Source organism: Sinohyriopsis cumingii, chromosome 15 (genome assembly GCF_028554795.1).
Source record: "Sinohyriopsis cumingii isolate HCF-2022 chromosome 15, ASM2855479v2, whole genome shotgun sequence".
Classification (NCBI taxonomy): Eukaryota; Metazoa; Mollusca; class Bivalvia; order Unionida; family Unionidae; genus Sinohyriopsis; species Sinohyriopsis cumingii.
In genome coordinates, this window is record NC_142975.1 from 39,021,553 (window position 1) to 39,044,385 (window position 22,833).

At 34.8% G+C, this 22,833-nt stretch overlaps 1 protein-coding gene across 1 annotated transcript in view; it reads right to left on the bottom strand.

Moving 5' to 3' along the window:
* Positions 1 to 22,833, bottom strand: part of LOC149781647 (neuralized-like protein 4) — a 128,887-nt gene that overhangs the window by 92,617 nt on the left and 13,437 nt on the right. The window contains exons 4-8 of the mRNA XM_089935716.1: positions 19,800 to 19,911; positions 17,088 to 17,176; positions 13,502 to 13,760; positions 9,764 to 9,854; positions 6,832 to 7,099 (exon numbers count right to left, since the gene is read on the bottom strand). Of these exons, the coding sequence (XP_089791842.1) occupies positions 6,832 to 7,099; positions 9,764 to 9,854; positions 13,502 to 13,760; positions 17,088 to 17,176; positions 19,800 to 19,911 (819 nt within the window). The remainder of the gene's footprint in view (positions 1 to 6,831; positions 7,100 to 9,763; positions 9,855 to 13,501; positions 13,761 to 17,087; positions 17,177 to 19,799; positions 19,912 to 22,833) is intronic.

Below are 22,833 nucleotides of genomic sequence, written 5' to 3' on the forward strand. Positions count from 1 at the left end.
CTGAAATCTATCTAGTATGCATTTGCATACCCAAGTAACAAATATTAAGCCACTAGGTCTGAGATCTATCTAGCATGCACTTGCATAGCCAAGTAACAAATATAAAGCCACTAGGCCTGAGATCTATCTAGTATGCACTTGCATAGCCAAGTAACAAACATTAAGCCACTAGGTCTGAGATATAACTAGTATGCACTTGCATACCCAAGTAACAAATATAAAGCCACTAGGTCTGAGATCTATCTAGTATGCACTTGCACAGCCAAGTAACAAACATTAAGCCACTAGGTCTGAGATATAACTAGTATGCACTTGCATACCCAAGTAACAAACATTAAGCCACAAGGTCTGAGATCTATCTAGTATGCACTTGCATACCCAAGTAACAAACATACAGCCACGAGGTCTGAGATCTATCTAGTATGCACTTGCATAACCAAGTAACAAATATAAAGCCACTAGGTCTGAGATCTATCTAGTATGCACCTGCATACCCAAGTAACAAACAAACAGCAACTAGGTCTGAGATCTATCTAGTATGCACTTGCATACCCAAGTAACAAATATACAGCAACTAGGTCTGAGATCTATCTAGCATGCACTTGCATACCCAAGTAACAAACATACAGCCACGATGTCAAGAATTTTTCTAGTGTGCACATGAATACAAAATAAAAAATAAATTCACTAAGTCATAGGATCATAAAACTCTATGCTTAATACAGAAACAGAGCTTCAACTCTCTGCCAATCAAAACTGACACTCCAAATGAATGCGGTAAAATCCTTCTGTAAAGTGTCTGACGTATGGAAATATACCATATCAATTAACTATTTTGTGAAAGCAGGTAAAATTCTTAATAACTTATCAAGAATTGTATGCAAAATATGAAGGAAAAACTGGAATCTTGTGGGTTGTACGTATTGGATAAAAAGTTCAGATCTGTCTGACCTTATAGGCAACAAAACTGAAACTTAATGAACAAAATTCAATTATGAAATTTTTTTCATGTGTTGTAGTTACAACTTAGGCAGAATATTATGCTTCAAAGTTTTGCAAACTTACTTTCATTTTAGGTTTAAACCTAATGGCAAATAACAAGAGCAACACATAAGCTGCCTTGTTGCATGCAGATTTTACCAACTTGTTTGCAAACACAATCCACATCTCCACAAAAAAAGATGCACACGATGCAGATACTTCTGAATGACTTGCAAGACATCGTACTCCTTCATTTCCTATTACTTAAATGACAAATGAATGGATGTAACTTGCATGACATCACACTCCTTCGTGTCCTAGTACTTAAATGACAAGTGAATGGATGTAACTTGCAAGACATCATACTCCTTCATTTCCTATTACTTAAATGACAAGTGAATGGATGTAACTTGCATGACATCACACTCCTTCGTGTCCTAGTACTTAAATGACAAGTGAATGGATGTAACTTGCAAGACATTACACTCCTTCATGTCCTAGTACTTAAATGACAAGTGAATGGATGTAACTTGCATGACATCACACTCCTTCGTGTCCCAGTACTTAAATGACAAGTGAATGGATGTAACTTGCAAGACATTACACTCCTTCATTTCCTATTACTTAAATGACAAGTGAATGGATGTAACTTATAAGACATTACACTCCTTCATTTCCTATTACTTAAATGACAAGTGAATGGATGTAACTTGCAAGACATTACACTCCTTCATGTCCTAGTACTTAAATGACAAGTGAATGGATGTAACTTGCAAGACATCATACTCCTTCATTCCCTATTACTTAAATGACAAGTGAATGGATGTAACTTGCATGACATCACACTCCTTCGTGTCCTAGTACTTAAATGACAAGTGAATGGATGTAACTTGCAAGACATTACACTCCTTCATGTCCTAGTACTTAAATGACAAGTGAATGGATGTAACTTGCATGACATCACACTCCTTCGTGTCCTAGTACTTAAATGACAAGTGAATGGATGTAACTTGCAAGACATCGTACTCCTTCATTTCCTATTACTTAAATGACAAGTGAATGGATGTAACTTGCATGACATCACACTCCTTCGTGTCCTAGTACTTAAATGACAAGTGAATGGATGTAACTTGCAAGACATTACACTCCTTCATGTCCTAGTACTTAAATGACAAGTGAATGGATGTAACTTGCATGACATCACACTCCTTCGTGTCCTAGTACTTAAATGACAAGTGAATGGATGTAACTTGCAAGACATCGTACTCCTTCATTTCCTATTACTTAAATGACAAGTGAATGGATGTAACTTGCAAGACATTACACTCCTTCATTTCCTATTACTTAAATGACAAGTGAATGGATGTAACTTGCAAGACAACATACTCCTTCATTCCCTATTACTTAAATGACAAGTGAATGAATGTAACTTGCAAGACATCATACTCCTTCATTTCCTAGTCCTTAAATGACAAGTGAATGGATGTAACTTGCAAGACATCACACTCCTTCATGTCCTATTACTTAAATGACAAGTGAATGGATGTAACTTACATCACACTCCTTCGTGTCCTAGTACTTAAATGACAAGTGAATGGATGTAACTTGCAAGACATCCCACTCCTTCATTCCCTATTACTTAAATGACAAGTGAATGGTTATAACTTGCAAGACATCGTACTCCTTCATTTCCTGGTACTTAAATGACAAGTGAATGGATGTAACTTGCAAGACATCCCACTCCTTCATTCCCTATTACTTAAATGACAAGTGAATGGATGTAACTTGCAAGACATCCCACTCCTTCATTCCCTATTACTTAAATGACAAGGGAATGGATGTAACTTGCAAGACATCAAAACTTCTTCTTGTCCTAGTACTTAAATGACAAGTGAATGGATGTAACTTGCAAGACATAACACTCCTTCGTGTCCTAATACTTAAATGACAAGTGAATGGATGTAACTTGCAAGACATCGTACTCCTTCATTTCCTATTACTTAAATGACAAGTGAATGGACGTAAGTTATAAGACATCACACTCCTTCGTGTCCTAGTACTAAAATGACAAGTGAATGGATGTAACTTGCAAGACATTACACTCCTTCGTGTCCTAGTACTTAAATGACAAGTGAATGGATGTAACTTGCAAGACATTACACTCCTTCGTGTCCTAGTACTTAAATGACAAGTGAATGGATGTAACTTGCAAGACATCGTACTCCTTCATTTCCTAGTACTTAAATGACAAGTGAATGGATGTAACTTGCAAGACATTACACTCCTTCATGTCCTAGTACTTAAATGACAAGTGAATGGATGTAACTTGCAAGACATCTCACTCCTTTATTCCCTATTACTTAAATGACAAGTGAATGGATGTAACTTATAAGACATCCCACTCCTTCATTTCCTAGTACTTAAATGACAAGTGACTAGATGTAACTTGCAAGCATCACACTCCTTCATTTCCTAGTACTTAACTGCCAGCTAAATGACTCGCAAGACATAACCCTTCATAAATTCAATCAAGTTGAATAGCAGGAGTTGCTTCCCCTTACCATTCTTTGTATATTCTACTTGGTAAAAATAAGTATGAAGCTTCTAAAGCTTCTAAAGCAAAGATATCTCATGTTTGACCCAAATAATACATTAATACATAAAAACATACACAAGTTCATTTAAAATTTCAACCCAAATGCTGTCATGTATATGACTGGGTAGCAAATCATCATAATGCTTTATTTATTCATGGGATTCCAAACACAAGACTGAGATATCTAAATAACAACTTTTGGTAGTTTAACAAACAATAATGTCCAAAGATTTATGTAAATGCACACTCTAAAATCGAGAAACTGAGCTAAATGCAAATGCATAAGTGAGCACAAATCACTGAACCCAGAAGAAAAGTCTCCTAGTTTTTGATGAAGGAGGACTGTACTGATCAGGATTACACACTAAATTATATAATACCACGGACAAAAACCTATTTTTGAAGTATCACAAGTTGCTTCCTTTAACTGTCTCTCCCATTAGATTCAATTACAAATTAGCAGCCAGCACTGTAAAAGCACTGCTATTCAGTCAATAGTCGCTGTTGCTGGCTCAAGTTGACATTTCACTGTTGTTGGCTCAATTTTACATTTAGCTGTTGTTGGCTCAATTTGAGTTTCACACTTTAGGTTGGTATGAAATAAGTTATTTTTTACTTGTATGCAGCTGAAAGGTATATGATTCCCAAATAATACAGTTATTAACTATTTTACACTTTCAACCATGTTCAGTGCTGTTTGCAGTGTATGTGTGTAACCCAGCGTGAGTAAACATGCATTTCACTATCTCTGTCAATGATGAAAGGTGCTTCAATTAAATTGAAATTTAGCTTCAAATATTTTATGAAGGCATTTAATCTATATTTTTATCTACTGGAGATGAGCAGAAGTGCTCTCTACCACTACCCACTTTTTAATCTTTTACAGAATTACTCAAACTGTTTATGGGCGAATGTTAAATAATGAAAGTGATGAAAGGAGCTTAAATTAAATTGAAATTTTACTTCATATATTTCATGAAGGCATTTAATCTATATTTTTATCTACTGGAGATGAGCAGAAGTGCTCCCTACCACTACCCACTTTTTAATCTTTTACAGAATTACTCAAACTGTTTGTGGGCGAATGTTAAATAATGAAAGCGATGAAAGGAGCTTAAATTAAATTGAAATTTTACTTCATATATTTCATGAAAGCATTTAATCTATATTTTTTTCTACTGGAGATCAGCAGAAGTGCTCTCTACCACTACCCACTTTTTAATCTTTTACAGAATTACTCAAACTGTTTATGGGCGAATGTTAAATAATGAAAGTGATGAAAGGAGCTTAAATTAAATTGAAATTTTGCTTCATATATTTCATGAAAGCATTTAATCTATATTTTTATCTACTGGAGATCAGCAGAAGTGCTCTCTACCACTAACCACTTTTTAATCTTTTACAGAATTACTCAAACTGTTTATGGGCGAATGTTAAATAATGAAAGTGATGAAAGGAGCTTAAATTAAATTGAAATTTTACTTCATATATTTCATGAAAGCATTTAATCTATATTTTTATCTACTGGAGATCAGCAGAAGTGCTCTCTACCACTACCCACTTTTTAATCTTTTACAGAATTACTCAAACTGTTTATGGGCAAATGTTAAATAATGAAAGTGATGAAAGGAGCTTAAATTAAATTGAAATCTTTTACAGAATTACTCAAACTGTTTAAATAATGAAAATACATTTAATCTCCTTCAAGAACAAGATAAAAATCACTTACAGCGGTTAAAATGTAAATATATCTGGAAATATACATTGATAACAATCTTTCCAAATTATATAAAGCTTGGATTTTAAGAACCAACAAGTGAGCACCATGCTTAATTTCATATTATACTGCTAGCAGTGCTACAGATTTTTGTTGTTTCCACTGAGAAAAGACTACCATGTCACTGTCAGAGCTGTTGCCTACGGGAAGTAATTCTGAGATTATTGTTCTTAAGAAAAGAACTTAAACGCACAGGTTAACATGAAATACTGGTTTCAGTCATGTAATTTCACTGAACTGTGTAGCTCTCCACATGATGCATCTAAACATCAACTTAAGTGATTCTATAAGTAACAGTGTTCTATGAGTATGTGTTCTGTGTGTGTGTGTACATGATTTGGATTTTTAACACATCTTTAACAATTTTTCAGTCATATCAATACATTATCTGCAGTGTTGCAGTTTATAATTATGTCCAGCACTGTGGCGTCATGCTGCAGACATTTAGCATCATGTCCCACCCAGTCACATTATAATGACAAATGGTTGACTCGTCCTAACACTAAACTGAGCGCCAAGTGAGGCAGTTGCAAGTACCATTTTTATAAGTCCATGGTATGACTTGGCCAGGGTTCGAACCTGTGACCTCCCGCATTTGAGGCAGATGCTTTAACCAATTAGGCCACCAGAGAGGTCTGTTTATGTGTTCTATGAGTAACAATATTTTATGAGTAACTGTTCCATGAGTAACAGTCTTCTGTTCTATGAGTAAAAGTGTTTGAAAACATTACTTCAGTACTAACAATGACCCTGAGAAAACTCAACGAAAATCATTGATCCATGAAAAATAAGTGACCTAATTTTCACGAATGGCTATAGTATTCCTCACTACAAAACAACTACCAAATTCCAAGAAAATAAGCTAAACACAAAGGTTAAGCATAAGCAGTAGTAAAATAGTGGTCAGTGTCCTGTTTTTCACTAAAACTGTAGCACTCCAAATTATGCCTCTAAATACCAACTTAAAGAAATCTGAGAAAATTACCTAAATGCAAACCCTAATCTGAGCTCTGAAACCAGACAAATGGATCGATGGTCAGACCAACAGACATCATCAAGCCATAAGCTGGAATTGTTCTGCAATCTGGCCAAAAATAAATGGTGAGAAACAAATTCTGTCAGTCAAAGATGTAGCCTTTCATGTTGATATCTGCTGGCAAACAAAGTTAACTGCAGAAATAATATACCTTTTTTCTATCAATCCATAATAGTTTTATGTCCATACTTGAACAGTTCAGTCTTTAGTGAAATGCAAGTACCACCTGCCTAAGCCCATACTTGTCAAAATCTTTAAGATGTCCAAATCAAAACCAGAATGAACTTAAACTTTTTTATTTCAAGACATCCTGATTCTGTTCATACTAATGCCCACATACAACACATTCAGACTGAACATAAAACATTACTATTATTCTAATACATTTTGATCGAGCCAACACTAGTTCATACCTTCAAGATGTCCAGATTGAATTCCTACCTTCAAAACATCAAGATTGAGCCCATACTCATCCATTACTGTTGTACCATTGTGCATGACACCATTCCCTGTCATCATCCAAGTGCCAGAGCGTATATTTGTCATGGTTGATGGGAAGTCGAGGGTCTCTGGGGAGTGCAGTGTCAACCCAATCTCTATTGATCCTGCCCACTTGTCTACCATCTTGTCTATCCGTACCTCAAATAACTCACTGGGGTGTAATGGACGACTGGTCAACACAACTCCATTATTGAAATCATCTAAAGCACTAACAAAATGAAGAAGATATACTTCAGCTGGGACCTTTCTCAATGAACTAAATGTATGCCTATAATTAGTTAAATGATGACAATTGTTAGGTTCATGCAATTCCATAATTTTGTTTTTAATGAAATTTTGTTTTGTAAATAAATCTATCTCATCCCTTAGAATCTGTTATGAAGGGATTAAACTGTACATAAAGCATTGAAATTAGTTTTTCTGTATTCAAGGAGTAGATAAAATAGTTACTAATATAAAAATAATAATATAATATAATATAATAATATAATAAAAATGTGTGAGACTTTTCAACAGGAATTTCAAAGGAATAACACACATTTCAGTGGAATGTGTATTGAATATGTTCTAGCTTAAACACTTAATCCCATTAACATTATTTTATATTTTCATTCATTAATTTATCAATTGCTTTTAGGGCTGTTCTGTGTAATCATACATAGTAGCCACACCTTTTGTGAAATATGTGCCAGGGTATTCTGGATTACACAGACATATGAAAATTACACAAAATTCTATATTGCATCTATGGATGATTACTCCACACAAATGTGCCTTCCCTCAGCTTAACTATTTCAGTTGTATCAGTAATTTAATCAATATAAACAATAGCTTAGCACCTACACAGAATGTATTACACTTATAAGTCAGTTAATACTGAATCTACCTATGTCAGTTATTATAATGTAAACATAATCTATTTATGTGCACATTATAAGCGCAGAAGTAAAGAAGTAACATGCTGTATATTGAACAAGATATGCTGGAGGTAAATGTCAACCATAATAAGTCTTCTTTTTCAGGTATTAACATAATGTATTCAAATGTCCATGCAAAAAATATCAAACCCATACATTTCTAAAGCCAAAAAAGTCAAAATAATTTCATCATCTTGCATAATTTAACAGTAGTGGAGATCTTGTATCCCGCTGTGGAGTGCTGGAGGTACTTTAAGAATTTTAAAAATACCAGAGTCTCTGACAAATGCTGGTGATACGTGTGTATATCATACCATTTCAATTACGTTTTTAGAGCATATTTTATTACCTGTAAATTATTTTAGGACTAGAGAACAAATGCTACAAATACTCCAGAAATGTAGCCTGGTGTATATGACTGAGAAGTGTAGCCTGGTATATATGACTGTGAGAAGTGTATCTTATATATATGACTAGAAGTGTAGCCTGGTGTATATGACTGAGAAATGTAGCCTGGTATATATGACTGTGAGAAATGTAGCCTGGTGTATATGACTGAGAAGTGTAGCCTGGTATACATGACTGTGAGAAGTGTAGCCTGGTGTATACGACTGAGAAGTGTAGCCTGGTATACATGACTGTGAGAAGTGTAGCCTGGTGTATACGACTGAGAAGTGTAGCCTGGTATACATGACTGTGAGAAATGTAGCCTGGTATATATGACTGTGAGAAATGTAGCCTGGTGTAAATGACTGAGAAGTGTAGCCTGGTATACATGACTGTGAGAAGTGTAGCCTGGTGTATACGACTGAGAAGTGTAGCCTGGTGTACATGACTGTGAGAAGTGTAGCCTGGTGTATACGACTGAGAAGTGTAGCCTGGTATACATGACTGTGAGAAATGTAGCCTGGTATATATGACTGTGAGAAATGTAGCCTGGTGTATACGACTGAGAAGTGTAGCCTGGTATACATGACTGTGAGAAGTGTAGCCTGGTGTACACGACTGAGAAGTGTAGCCTGGTATACATGACTGTGAGAAGTGTAGCCTGGTGTATACGACTGAGAAGTGTAGCCTGGTATACATGACTGTGAGAAATGTAGCCTGGTATATATGACTGTGAGAAATGTAGCCTGGTGTATATGACTGAGAAGTGTAGCCTGGTATACATGACTGTGAGAAGTGTAGCCTGGTGTATATGACTGAGAAGTGTAGCCTGGTGTACATGACTGTGAGAAGTGTAGCCTGGTGTATACGACTGAGAAGTGTAGCCTGGTATACATGACTGTGAGAAATGTAGCCTGGTATATATGACTGTGAGAAGTGTAGCCTGGTGTATATGACTGAGAAGTGTAGCCTGGTGTACATGACTGTGAGAAGTGTAGCCTGGTGTATACGACTGAGAAGTGTAGCCTGGTGTACATGACTGTGAGAAGTGTAGCCTGGTGTATACGACTGAGAAGTGTAGCCTGGTATACATGACTGAGAAGTGTATCTTATATATATGACTAGAAGTGTAGCCTGGTAAATATGACTAGAAGTGTAGCCTGGTAAATATAACTGAGAAATGTAGCCTGATGCATATAGCTCTGAGAAGTATAGCCTGATATATATGACTGCGAGAAATGTAGCCTGGTGTACATGACTGCGAGAAATGTAGCCTGGTGTACATGACTGCGAGAAATGTAGCCTGGTGTACATGACTGTGAGAAATGTAGCCTGGTGTACATGACTGTGGGAAATGTAGCCTGGTGTATATGAGTGAGAAATGTAGCCTGGTAGCAGAAGTGGGAAACATTTCATTTAGTGATGAAACATCATTGAAAACATTGTGTTGTGTGTTATGTGAATAAGTTACTTGCAAGGAATTGCTGGTTAGTGGAAAGAACTTGATTTAACACATTACATCTTTTTGGGAAGTGATATATTGCAGTACAGTTGAGCTGACAGCTTACTTTGGACGATGAGCAGTCTTATTGTTGTTGATGACAGCTGCATGCGAGCCACAGCGGAGGTGAAATTGAAGCCTGTCTGATTCTGCAAGCTCTGAAACAGAATCATCATCATCAAAATGACCATGTGTTCTAACTTGTGTCAAGCGGCCACCTCTATCACTCATTATGACAAGTGGCTGCTTAATAAAGGTTCACTACTAGCAAGGTAATGTCATAAGGACCTTTAGATAAAATGACTATCTGCTACATGTAATGCAGGTAAGAATGAGTCTAGATCTTAAAGGGTTTAATGCCATTTCTCAGCACAAAAAAAGGATATACATGGCAGCCAGAATATATTTGGTGGAGAAAGTACCCATGAAGATCTTGGTAAGAACCACCAACCCATGTAAAGATGTAGTCAAATCTTCTCACATACCAATGAACTCATATGAACAGTGGAGAGAAGTGCAAGTGATCTGCAAAGGCGAGCACCTTAGACCACTCAGCCACCCAGGTCCCCTAGTTAAGAATGGGTTTCATCAGATCATCACTCAAGCCATTACAGTAACAATGTAACAAACTACGACATAACTAATAATGTACCAAACTATTGATATACAGTAACAATGTAACTATCGACATACAGTAACAATGTAACTATCAACATACAGTAACAATGTAACTATCGACATAACTAATAATGTACCAAACTATCGACATACAGTAACAATGTAACTATCGACATACAGTAACAATGTAACTATCGACATAACTAATAATGTACCAAACTATCGACATACAGTAACAATGTAACTATCGACATAACTAATAATGTACCAAACTATTGATATACAGTAACAACGTAACTATTGATATACAGTAACAATGTAACTATCGACATACAGTAACAATGTAACTATCAACATACAGTAACAATGTACCAAACTATTGACATACACTAACAATGTAATTATCAACATACAGTAACAATGTACCGAACTATTGACATACACTAACAATGTAACTATCGACATACAGTAACAAGGTACAAACTATCGACATATAGTAACAATGTACAAACTATCAACATATAGTAACAATGTACTGAACTATCAACATACAGTAACAATGTAACTATCGACATACAGTAACAATGTACAAACTATCGACATATAGTAACAATGTACAAACTATCAATATATAGTATCAATGTACTGAACTATCAACATACAGTAACAATGTACAAACTATTGACATATAGTAACAATGTACAAACTATTGACATACAGTAATAATGTACAAGCTATCGACATATAGTAACAATGTACAAACTATTGTCATACACTAACAATGTAACTATCGACATACAGTAACAATGTACCAAACTATCAACATACAGTAACAATGTACAAACTATTGACATACAGCAACAATGTACCAACTTATCAACATAGAGTAACAATGTACAGAACTATTGACATATACTAACAATGTACAAACTATCAACATACACTAACAATGTACAAACTATCAACATACACTAACAATGTACAAAATGTTGACATACAGTAGCAATGTACAAAATGTCAACATATAGTAACAATGTATTGAACTATCAACATAGAGTAACAATGTATTGAACTATCAATATACAGTAACAATGTACAAACAATCAACATATAGTAACAATGTAGAAACTATCAACGTACAGTAACAATGTACAATCAACATACAGTAACAATGTAGAAACTATCAACATACAGTAACAATGTATTGAACTATCAATATACAGTAACAATGGACAAACTATCGACAAACAGTAACAATGTACAGAGCTATCGACATACAGTAACAATGTACAGAGCTATCGACATACAGTAACAATGTACAGAGCTATCGACATGTAGTAACAATGTACAGAACTATCAACATACAGTAACAATGCACAAACTATCTGCAAACATTAACAATGTACAGAGCTATCGACATACATTTACAATGTACAAAAACTATTGACATATAGTAACAATGTACCGAACTATCAACATACAGTAACAATGCACAAACTATCAACAAACAGTAACAATGTACAGAGCTATCGACATACAGTAACAATGTACAAACTATCAACATATAGTAACAATGTACAGAACTATAAATATATAGTAACAATGTAAAAAAAATGATAGGAATAAAGTAACAATGTACTGAACTAAAGGTATACAATAACAATGCACCAACCTATAGGCATATAATAACAATGTACCAATATAGAGGCATATGATAACTATGTACCAAACTGAAAGCATACAGTAACAATGTATCGAACAATGGTTGCACAATAACATTGTACTCAAGTTTCATTGTAGTAGAACAGTGAAAATTCCACAACTGCCAGTGTCATTCTTAAGATATCTACATCTCACTTATGTTCCAGTAAGACAAAGACAAAACTACAAGAACAGTAAATAATCCATCACAGAAATAATATGTATGTCAATATGTAAATTCTCCACTGAAGACTGGAATAATGCGAAAAGAAAGCATACAAAGGCAAACATACATGTACATCCAGAAAATATATTTTAAACACAGAACACTGTTAAGTAGTTTACTTATTTTTCATTCCTATATTTCCACTTATGGAAATACAAGAATCTTTATCAGCAAAAGAAGCCATATTTGATTGGCACCATTTGTAACCCAATCGTGCAAGTTGTTGTTGTTGTCGTTGTAGGGTTTAACACCATTTTTCAGCACACGATTGGCTATACATGACAGCCAGTATTAATGGTGGAGGAAGAACCCGGGAAAACCCTGGAAAGAACCACCGACCCATGAGAAGCTACTGGCAAGCTTTCTCACATACCCACATTAGCCGAATCTGAGACTCGAACCCATGCAGACAGAGGTGAGATGTCAGTGATCCATAACGGAGAGCACTTTAGACCACTCTGCCACTCGCCCCACCCCCACCCCCCGTGCCAGAATGCTCTGTCAAATTTTATTCAATTCTGTTCAACAGTGCTTTTATCAAAATAATCTGTTTTAAGACTTTCATCATTTTAGTAATAGTGACAGATCAATGTGATTTGTACAATCTTAAACATATTCATGCCTGGATGCTTTTGATCACATTTGGTCAAATAATATATGGCAGTTAAGGAGATAAAATAATGTGAAGGTTTTCTATTTTCAGGAACAGTCACAATATGTTCTGGTGAAAAGGTATTACTTGTATATATTTGAAATTATTCATGCCTGGATGCTCTCTATCAATTATGATTAAATTCTGTTCAAAAGTTCTTGACAAGTCCTTTTAGCAAGAGAGCTACAATAATTTTTACAACTTAAAAGGCCAGGACGCTCTGTGATATGCTCGCATGCAACTGATTTATAAGTTTTGAGACAAAGCTGAAAATAGTAATTGCTGATGAAAGAATGGTGAGGGGGGAGGTATTTTTTTTACTAATGAATGTAATATCTGAAGGCAGAACAATATCATTTGTATCAAATTGAAAAGTCTTCATTCTGGGACACTTTCTGTAAAAACCTGATCAAATTCTGCAGAGTAGTTTTCCAGAAGAAGTCATTTCTTTAAAAATCTTTACTTTTAGAAACAGCTAAAACACTACTAATATTACAAAATAACACAAATTTTTGTCAAAATCATTTCACTAAGTAAGTATATTGTTAAAAGATGCTACTGATATTAAATATGGACGCTATTAAATATATATTTTTACAAAGCCCTACCTTCAAAATTTTCATCATACATATCTGGATACTGACGAAAGATGTTACTTCTTTCCAAAGGTAAACTGGGTCGGCAGTTGCCCGGGTAACCAGGATCATTTTGGTCGAGGATTGTGACCTTGACAGCCATTCCATACAAATCCACAACACCCCACACTATAGGTGGTGTGTTTGTTGCTGCCACCCCTTGGTCATGACCATTAATGTAGTAGTGAAGAACTCCACTGGACTTTCGAATGAGGCCAATCCGGTCCCCTTCCTACAAGCAGAAAGCATAGTTTTTAAAGGAAAATATGATTTTCCAAAAATACTTACCTGGTCACATTGCATTAGGATACTTTATCTGTAACTTACGAATCCAGCCCTTCTGGAATGACAACCAAAAAAAAATATTGATATAGTATGCAAACAAAGGGAAGCAAGTCTTATGGGTTAACTCCCCTGTCTACCTGCTAGGTGGTCACCATTGTACCCAGCTTAAACCAGTTTTTTTTTTTTTACTTGACTGACATCTTAAAGGATGTTCACATTGCAGAGAAGGTTGGGAGGGGTTATTTTTAATGTGATCAGATATGTATTATCAGTGAAATATAATTTACTAAAAATCTGCTTTCTCAATCAAATAACTACCTGATCACTTTACATTAGAATAGGTATGAGGAGGAGGGAATGCTGAGCATCCTAACTCTACCTGTGTCACCCAGTAGGGGCATCACTGCTCTGCTAATAGGACAAACCATTCCTAAGAACAGATTTGCACAATGACAATTTGATATGCACACATGAAGAGGATCCCTGTGGGATTCTGCATTTGATTACTACTCTCACCATCAAATGTTTTCCAAGGGAATCATGGAAAATTTGCAAATTCATGTCTGGATCAAAGGCTGTGCTTTCGTGCATGGGGAGCGGTCACTGTCTGTGTAACTACCATTAACCCAATGAGATTCAATTCTTTCCTTAGACAAGCCATTTCATGCAAATGGAGGCTAGAGAAGGCAGACTTGGCATGCCAGTCAACTGACTTGTTCTGAATTACATTCAAGGCCAGACTCATATGTCACTTATATTTCATGACCTGAATTCTTCAATACTTTTTGTTGGTTGACCAGTGATAGCAACCTGGCTTTAGGAAGAAATGAATGACCAAACCTTAAGACTGGTTCTGCTTGTAGTTTGGATCTATGGAAATCGTATGAATAGATCACTCAATCACCATGCTGAAGTTGGCATTCATGTGATCAATTGGGAATCCATTCATAAAGGTAATATGACAAAATTAGATGGATACAGAAATGAAACCCAGAGACCCTGATATGGTTTTGTTCATGCATCATTCTCTGAGTATGGATGGTCAAATCATATGAAAATAGAGTAGACTGGAGCCTCACATGGGTTGCCAGAGGGCATGTGTAATGGTTTATCAATGACAATTAACAGAAGGGGTGTGGAAGTATAAACTATGTTCCTCTCTCTCCTCTCCCTGCCCAACTTCAAAAACAGGGGCACAAAACTGCCTATAATATTTGCAATCTTTACCAATTGTGGCAAGACTGTGAATAAGAAACTGTCAGCATCATCATTATACCACCAAGGCATTAACCATGTAAACAGAATTCAATGAAGGTGGCGGAGGACATTGTGACAGACACAAAATCCTATAGATTTCCTCTATCACTGCCACTCACTAATTCCCATGTTTCATTGTCAGATTAGCACATTCTGACATTTCTGTTTCATCACCCTCATCAACAGGAAAATGATAATGAACTGTCATCTGCATGCACACTCGTTTTGCCTATTGTATGTCATCAGTAGTAATCACAAAATGGAATGCTGGTTCAGTGTGGCCAGTTTTGCCACCTAACAGGAAGAAATATGAGTTAATCTATATGAAGAAAAGTACACACACACACACACAAACAAACGCATTTTTTAATCTTTGCAGAAGGACTGGATTTGGAGTTACAATGATCCCCCTCTTATACGGCCACCACCTGTGCACTGGGAAAGTGGCCTTATAGTACAAGTGGCCTTTCCAGAGAGAGAAATCTTTTGTGGGAAGTCTGTGTAATGTACATAGTAAGAAAGCTACATGCTTCAAAGTATTTAATATGTTCATTTAAAAGTAACAGCAATTATTAAAATGTGCTTCTTAAGAACGGACTTATTTCAACTGAACTTACACTAACAGTTCTTATTCGTAATGTAAGCGTGAAATGTGAGTGGGGTATCGTTGTCATGCACACTACAAAACCATTCAAGAATCATCATTTAAATCTTGGTACATACATATTTCTTGCTCATTTTCTCACTGCTGCTGAATCCTTATCTGTTATTCTGTTGTTCATTCGAGACCTTTCACATAAAATTGTTTGGCAAGCTCACCCCCATGTTTTAAAGTCAAATAACTTTGACGTGACGACAAGTTAAAGTTTTGTAATGATCTATTCCTATGTTGCAACTTACTGAGATTTCATTATGCAGACAAAACGTTTGTAGAGTGGAAGAAATGTCTTCTTTTTAAAAGAAGTGATATATGTACTGTCATGTGATTATTTGGCCTTTGTCAGGTAAACCGTTTTGTTCAAGGTTAATTTCTCTGTGTTAATCCACAAAATCTATATTTAGCCTAAGCTGATCATGTTATGATCCTGACAATTACGTCCTGTTGTAATCATGACATGATACATGCACTTTAGCTAACACTTCTTTCAGAAAATGAAATATATAAAATTCCATAACGTTTAACTTTTGAATACAAATTTTTGTTCCCCAAGGGGAATAACATTAGGGCTGTTCCATTTAAACATACATAGTACCCAGGGAAGGCAGTATTTTACAAATATATGCCAGGGTACTTTGATTTCACAAAATTCATATTAAAATGATAAGAAAATTCTAAATTGCATCTATGGATGAGTACCCCACTTTAAAAGTACCTTTCCTGGGTCCAAGTTATGTTTTACTGAAACAGCCCTTAAAAACACAAAAATGTTGACCAGCATGAATTTTTAGTTGTCTATGGTTTCCAGGTACTGGATGTTCCTCCCATAGCAAGAAAGACAACATACCATTGGCTAAGTTCAAATGTTAGCCAGACTACAAGAAAAGCTTTCTAACCCTGAATACAATATCTAAGGATTCCACACTGCTCACAAGCAGTCATTTCAACTTACCTGACTGCATGAATTAATGAATCCAACATGATAATCACCACATAAATAATTTCATTATTACTGAGATTAAAGAATTAAACAACATTCACAATCTGTGTAATAAATTATAATCCTTTACTTAAGCAGCATGTGTAATCCCTAATTTGACAATGACAGCACAAAATCCAATGCATCAAACCAGCCTGGTCTTGTAAAGATGTCATGACACCCCACTCACCAACTATCACCACAAAGCCCTAACTCGACTTCTGAATACTGTACCATTCTGAACAAGGGAACATTTCTGAAATAGCAGTGACTTACAGTGAGAGCATCCCATTCCCCCACCATGACTATTACCCCTCCCCCATTTTTCAATTTTTTAACATCCCCCTTAAAGGGACTTTATTAACATAGCAGCAACTCACAGCAAGGGCATCCAAATTATACTGGCCATATTCACGCCGGGTACCTTTTCCATTTGTCAGTATTCCACAACCACTCATCATGATGGTGCCTGAAGAATAAATTACAAAATTTAGAAAATAATGCCACAACGACGCTGATTTAAAATTGTTCTGAGCTAGGACTACATATATGATAGAATTGACCATACTGTGTGGAACGAACAAGCATAATACCAAAAAGCTCGACATCATATGCATTAGTCCTTGTCTCTCTCTAAATGTTTTTGTAAGGTGTGTTCTCAAACATGGATTTAACTTAAGTTACTATGTTTTTGTTATATATTTGTTGCTGTTGTTGTTTGATTTTAGTACAACTACATCAGGCACAGCAGAAGACAACAAGGGTTTCTTTTTTTAAAGTGGTTCTGAGCACATGGACACCTTGACTGAGATGATTGGTCTGAGATGACTAGACTGAGACAGGAAAAGTAAGGTTAGCAAAACAAGCAGATTTCTCTGTCGCATGGGTGAGAAAAACGCTTATCTTAAGATGATAAAACAACACCTGTCTTAATGAGAAATCAATATTCATCCCTACGAGATGGAACATCACCTGTCTTAGCAGACAACTCTATATGAAGAACTACAACTATTTTTTCTGATTTTATTTTCATATTAATCCACTACTGTGTTATATTTTATATAATCTAATGTTGGTAAAGGTAGCAAGGAAATGGAATTTCTGGAGATCAAAATACTGTAACCAGGGTTCATAGCAGCAGCACGGCACAACATTTAAGGCTAATTTGTTCTTAACAGTATTACAGGAATTTTTAAGGTTCCCCTACCTGCACACAAATTAATAAAATCATCAAATGGTACCACAGCTGAAGTAACACCTCGTGAACGAAAATCACTTACAATATGGCTCAAAATGAAGCACAATGCACAAATACTTGTTTTGGAAGTGTGTCTGACTCACCATTGTGAGCAGTAGTGAAAAAACTTAAGTGTCCTCTACACTCAAAGCTCTCAGTTAACAGTTCCAACTACTATTCTGAATATTTCTTCTTACTTGAAATTGAAATGTGAGTTGAAATTTTTGAATAGATTAAACTGTATAGCAATAAATCAGTCTAGATATTAATAAGTGGACTGTTATCGAATATTTCAAGTTGTAGAAGTAGTTCTAGGCTGGTTGTGTGATATAGAAATTTTTACACATGTGACATGGAATCACAGATGGAACATCAAATGCCAGATCAGTCATGTAAGATCAAATGCTGATAATTGTATTGTACAGTACCTTCTCTCATGTTGTTTAATGTGAAACTTTAACCAATCTCATATTAGGAATGATGGGCAGGGAAAGGGATAGTGCAGCATGGCACTGTACCTGATTTCATTTCACTTGATGTGGTACTGTCCCTAAGGTTATGATGGTCATACTCAAAATTAAAAAAAAAAGATGAAAATGAAGACTTTTTATAACATCTTTTTCACCCATAAAATAATCTTTTGTAACTTTACATAATTTAGTTTGCCCTCAGACACTGAAATACCACTTGTGAACTGTTGGTTGGTATAAGATCCAATCATGAATAAAAAGTTGAGAGTTCAGATCAATGTGGAGAATTTTCATAACTGTTTGCAATTATAAAAATCCCATGCCAGGTAAGTTTCCTTCAGTGTATAATTTAGATCAAACTCATTTTGTACATGATATATATATATATATGCTGTACAGTAGGTATACGCTGTATGATATCTATATGATGTACAACAGTTATAAGCTGTATGATATCTATATGCTGTACAATAGTCATACACTGTACAATATCTATCTTGTACAATAGTTATACACTGTACTATATCTGTCTGTTGTACAATAGTTATACACTGTACAATATCTGTTGTACAATAGTTATACACTGTACTATATCTATATGCTGTACAACAGTTATACGCTGTATGATATATATATATATATATATATATATATATATATATATATATATATATATGCTGTACAATAGTTATACACTATACAATATCTATGTTGTACAATAGTTATACACTGTACTATATCTATATGTTGTACAATAGTTATAAGCTGTACGATATATATACGCTGTACAATAGTTGTACACTGTACAATATGTTGTACAATAGTTATACACTGTACTATATATATATGTTGTACAATAGTTATACGCTGTATGATATCTATATGCTGTACAATATTTATACGCTATACAATATCTATATGCTGTACAATAGTTACATGCTGTGCGATATATATGCTGTGCACAATATCTATACGCTGTATGATATCTATACATATCATATCCATATGCTGTACAATATCTATACACTGTACAGTAGTTTGATTCTAACAAGTGATGTAACTTCCGGTGTCATTACATGCTTGGTAATAATACCAATGTTTCCAAGACAATAATTTATTATGTACCTTTGTTATATCAAGATGACATTTTAAAAGTTAATAATTTAGAACACATGTACTTTATTAATTAATGCACAAACTCCATCATAGATCGCATAGCTTCCAAAAACAAGGATTAAATGGTATATGGAGACAACTGGAGAATGGAAATAGTAAATATGAAAAGAGAAACATTCATCGGAATATTACTGATCATAAGCTTCCAAAACATATTCCTTGAGTTCCTTTCAGAACTCAAACCTAGAAACTTTAATACAATGTGATACCTGATCTCATGTTGGTCATGGTAGCAGGGAAATCCAAGACTGAGGGATTATGTGTGGTGACCCCAACTTCTATTGAGCCAGACCATTTATCTACCAGACGGTCAAGTCGAAGCTGTAACAACAGGGTCAGGAACAATTAGCACATCTAGCAACACAATAAGCATAATGTAGAACAAATATGATATTTTGCATTCTTACAGAAATATGTTGTAGAAATTAGACTTGACCATGCTTGGTTATTGTACAAATTAGACTTGATCATGCTTGATTATTGTACAAATTAGACTTAACCATGCTTGGTTATAGTACAAATTAGACTTAACCATGCTTGGTTATTGTACAAATTAGACTTTACCATGTGTGGTTATTGTACAAATTAGACTTCATCATACTTGGTTATTGTACAAATTAGACTTTGCCATGCTTGGTTATTGTACATATTAGACTTGTACTTGGTTATTGTACAAATTAGACTTATACTTGATTATTGTACAAATCTGATTTAACCATGCTTTGTTTTTGTACAAATTAGACTTGACCAATGCTTGGTCATTGTACAAATTAGACATAACTATGCTTGGTTATTGTACAAATTAGACTTGACCATGCTTGGTTATTGTACAAATTAGACATATACTAGGTTATTGTACAAATTAGATTTAACCATGATTTGTTATTGTAAAAATTATGCTTGGTTATTGTACAAATTATATTTAACCATGCTTTGTTATTTTACAAATTAGACTTAACATACTTGGTTATTGTACAAATTAGACTTGACCATGCTTGGCTATTGTACAAATTTATTTAACCATGATTGGTTATTGTACAAATTAGACTTACCATGCTTGATTATTGTACAAATTAGACTTAACCATGCTTGATTATTGTACAAATTAGACTTGACTATGCTTGATTATTGTACAAATTAGACTTTACCATGCTTGGTTATTGTACAAATTTATTTAACCATGCTTGGTTATTGTACAAATTTATTTAACCATGCTTTGTTACTGTACCAATGTCAAATTTGTACAATAACAAAGCATGGTTAAATAAATTTAACCATGCTTGGTTATTGTACAAATTAGATTTAACCATGCTTTGTTACTGTACAAATTAGACTTAACATACTTGGTTATTGTACAAATTAGACTTGACCATGCTTGGTTATTGTACAAATTAGATTTAACCATGCTTTTTATTGTACAAATTCGACTTAACCATGCTTGGTAATTGTACAAATTAGACTTAACCATGCTTTTTTATTGAACAAATTAGACTTAACCGTGCTTGGCTATTGTACAAATCAGACTTAACCATGCTTGGTTTTATTGTAAGCACTGTAAGCTGGGCTAGGAAAACATCCAATGATACAGTCCTTTAACATAAGAAATTGCATTCAGAAATTTATTATTTATATTATATCAATATTTTAATTTTTACATAATCAGAAAATACAAACATATTCCAAATTACATAAAAATTAAGTTAATGGTGAAATGTAAGATATTACAAGTTAATACTGATGTGTGACAATGTGTGTGCCTGCATCACAGTCCATATATGGGTTACAACCCTCTTTAACTTGAAGCCTGAAGACAGGACATGGGGGGAGGGGGCAGGAATCATTACAATACACCTCTCCCTCGATAACTGGCGCACAACGAAGTCCACAAATATTGAGTGCACTATAAGTGAGGGACCTCCAAAATTTGAAAAAAATTGCTTTGACATCGAGAAAACCATTGGGGGGGGGGCAGCATTAGGAAACTGGGTTGTTTGTTGACTGAATCCTCATTTTACAATCACATCGATAATAATTTTTAATAACGCACTTTTCTATGGAGGTTGTTTGCTATTCTATTTAAATAACATTTACTTTCAAAATGTCCAACATATGAAAGATCATTCCAACTGGTTTCAACAACCATCACGTGTACACATCAAAAATCTTTGTTATACGTCACTGCTTTTTGTTTTCTTGACGAGTCTGGTTCCCACAGTGGTGTTTAATATTATCCTGCCAAACCGGGAGTCCATACAGCAGAGAACTAGACTGACTATTGACACACCACCAAACAAGATTCCTTTTTTCAAAAACACACAACATTTATTTCATGAGACCATCGTCTGCATTGAAGCTCAAATTTTGTATTGCTCAGTTAATATAATATTGATGTCATAACTAATTAATTGGAATTAATAATGAAATTTCTTATCATCCCTGAGGATATCTCTAAGTGCCAGTTCAAGAATTCTCTGAAACTCGCTTGCCCACAATGGTCCATATCTGTGAAATCAAACTCTTTATCTTTGATCACAGTTATGAAAGAGTCAGTTAATTTAAGATAGTTTATGTTACAATAACATTTATAAGTTTTCAATTAATCAAATGAAGTGAGTTCACCTGGTATATAACTGGGGCTGCTAGATTTTACGTTTGTAGGATTTTTTTACCTTTAACTTTTCTTTTATTCCACCTCCTTTATTAGATTCAAAAGACATAATTAACGTGATAATACAACGGAGGCCAGCTTTTAATTCAGTGCAACAATACAACAAATACTTCCGCAAATCAGTTATCAAAACACAGTTGGCACTTAGGTTCTCAGAGAAACTCTTGCAGACATAGCTGTTACAGTAGATTGACGCATTTTATGTTTAATTACAAGAGAACACATTGCATTTGTGACTATTACACTTAAAAGGAACTAAAAGACTGAACTAGAACACATATTTCAGTTGAAGAAAAATGATTTAATTTGTATTTATTTTTTAAAGTACTGCCTCCAGTCGGCGTAAGTGACATTTTCATTGATCAAAATTTCCTTACATATCGTTAATTGCGGTGTGCTCGGAATGTCATCTGGAAAGAAAATGTAAAAAATTGTATGACCTATTTTTAAATTTGATATTTCATAGTGCTGATTAAAATTTCCGGGTCCTATCTACTGTTTTCGACGATAAAATGAGCGATGCATCAAAGTTTCCATTACCAATTTTGATCATGATTTTCTTCAAGTTCAACAAA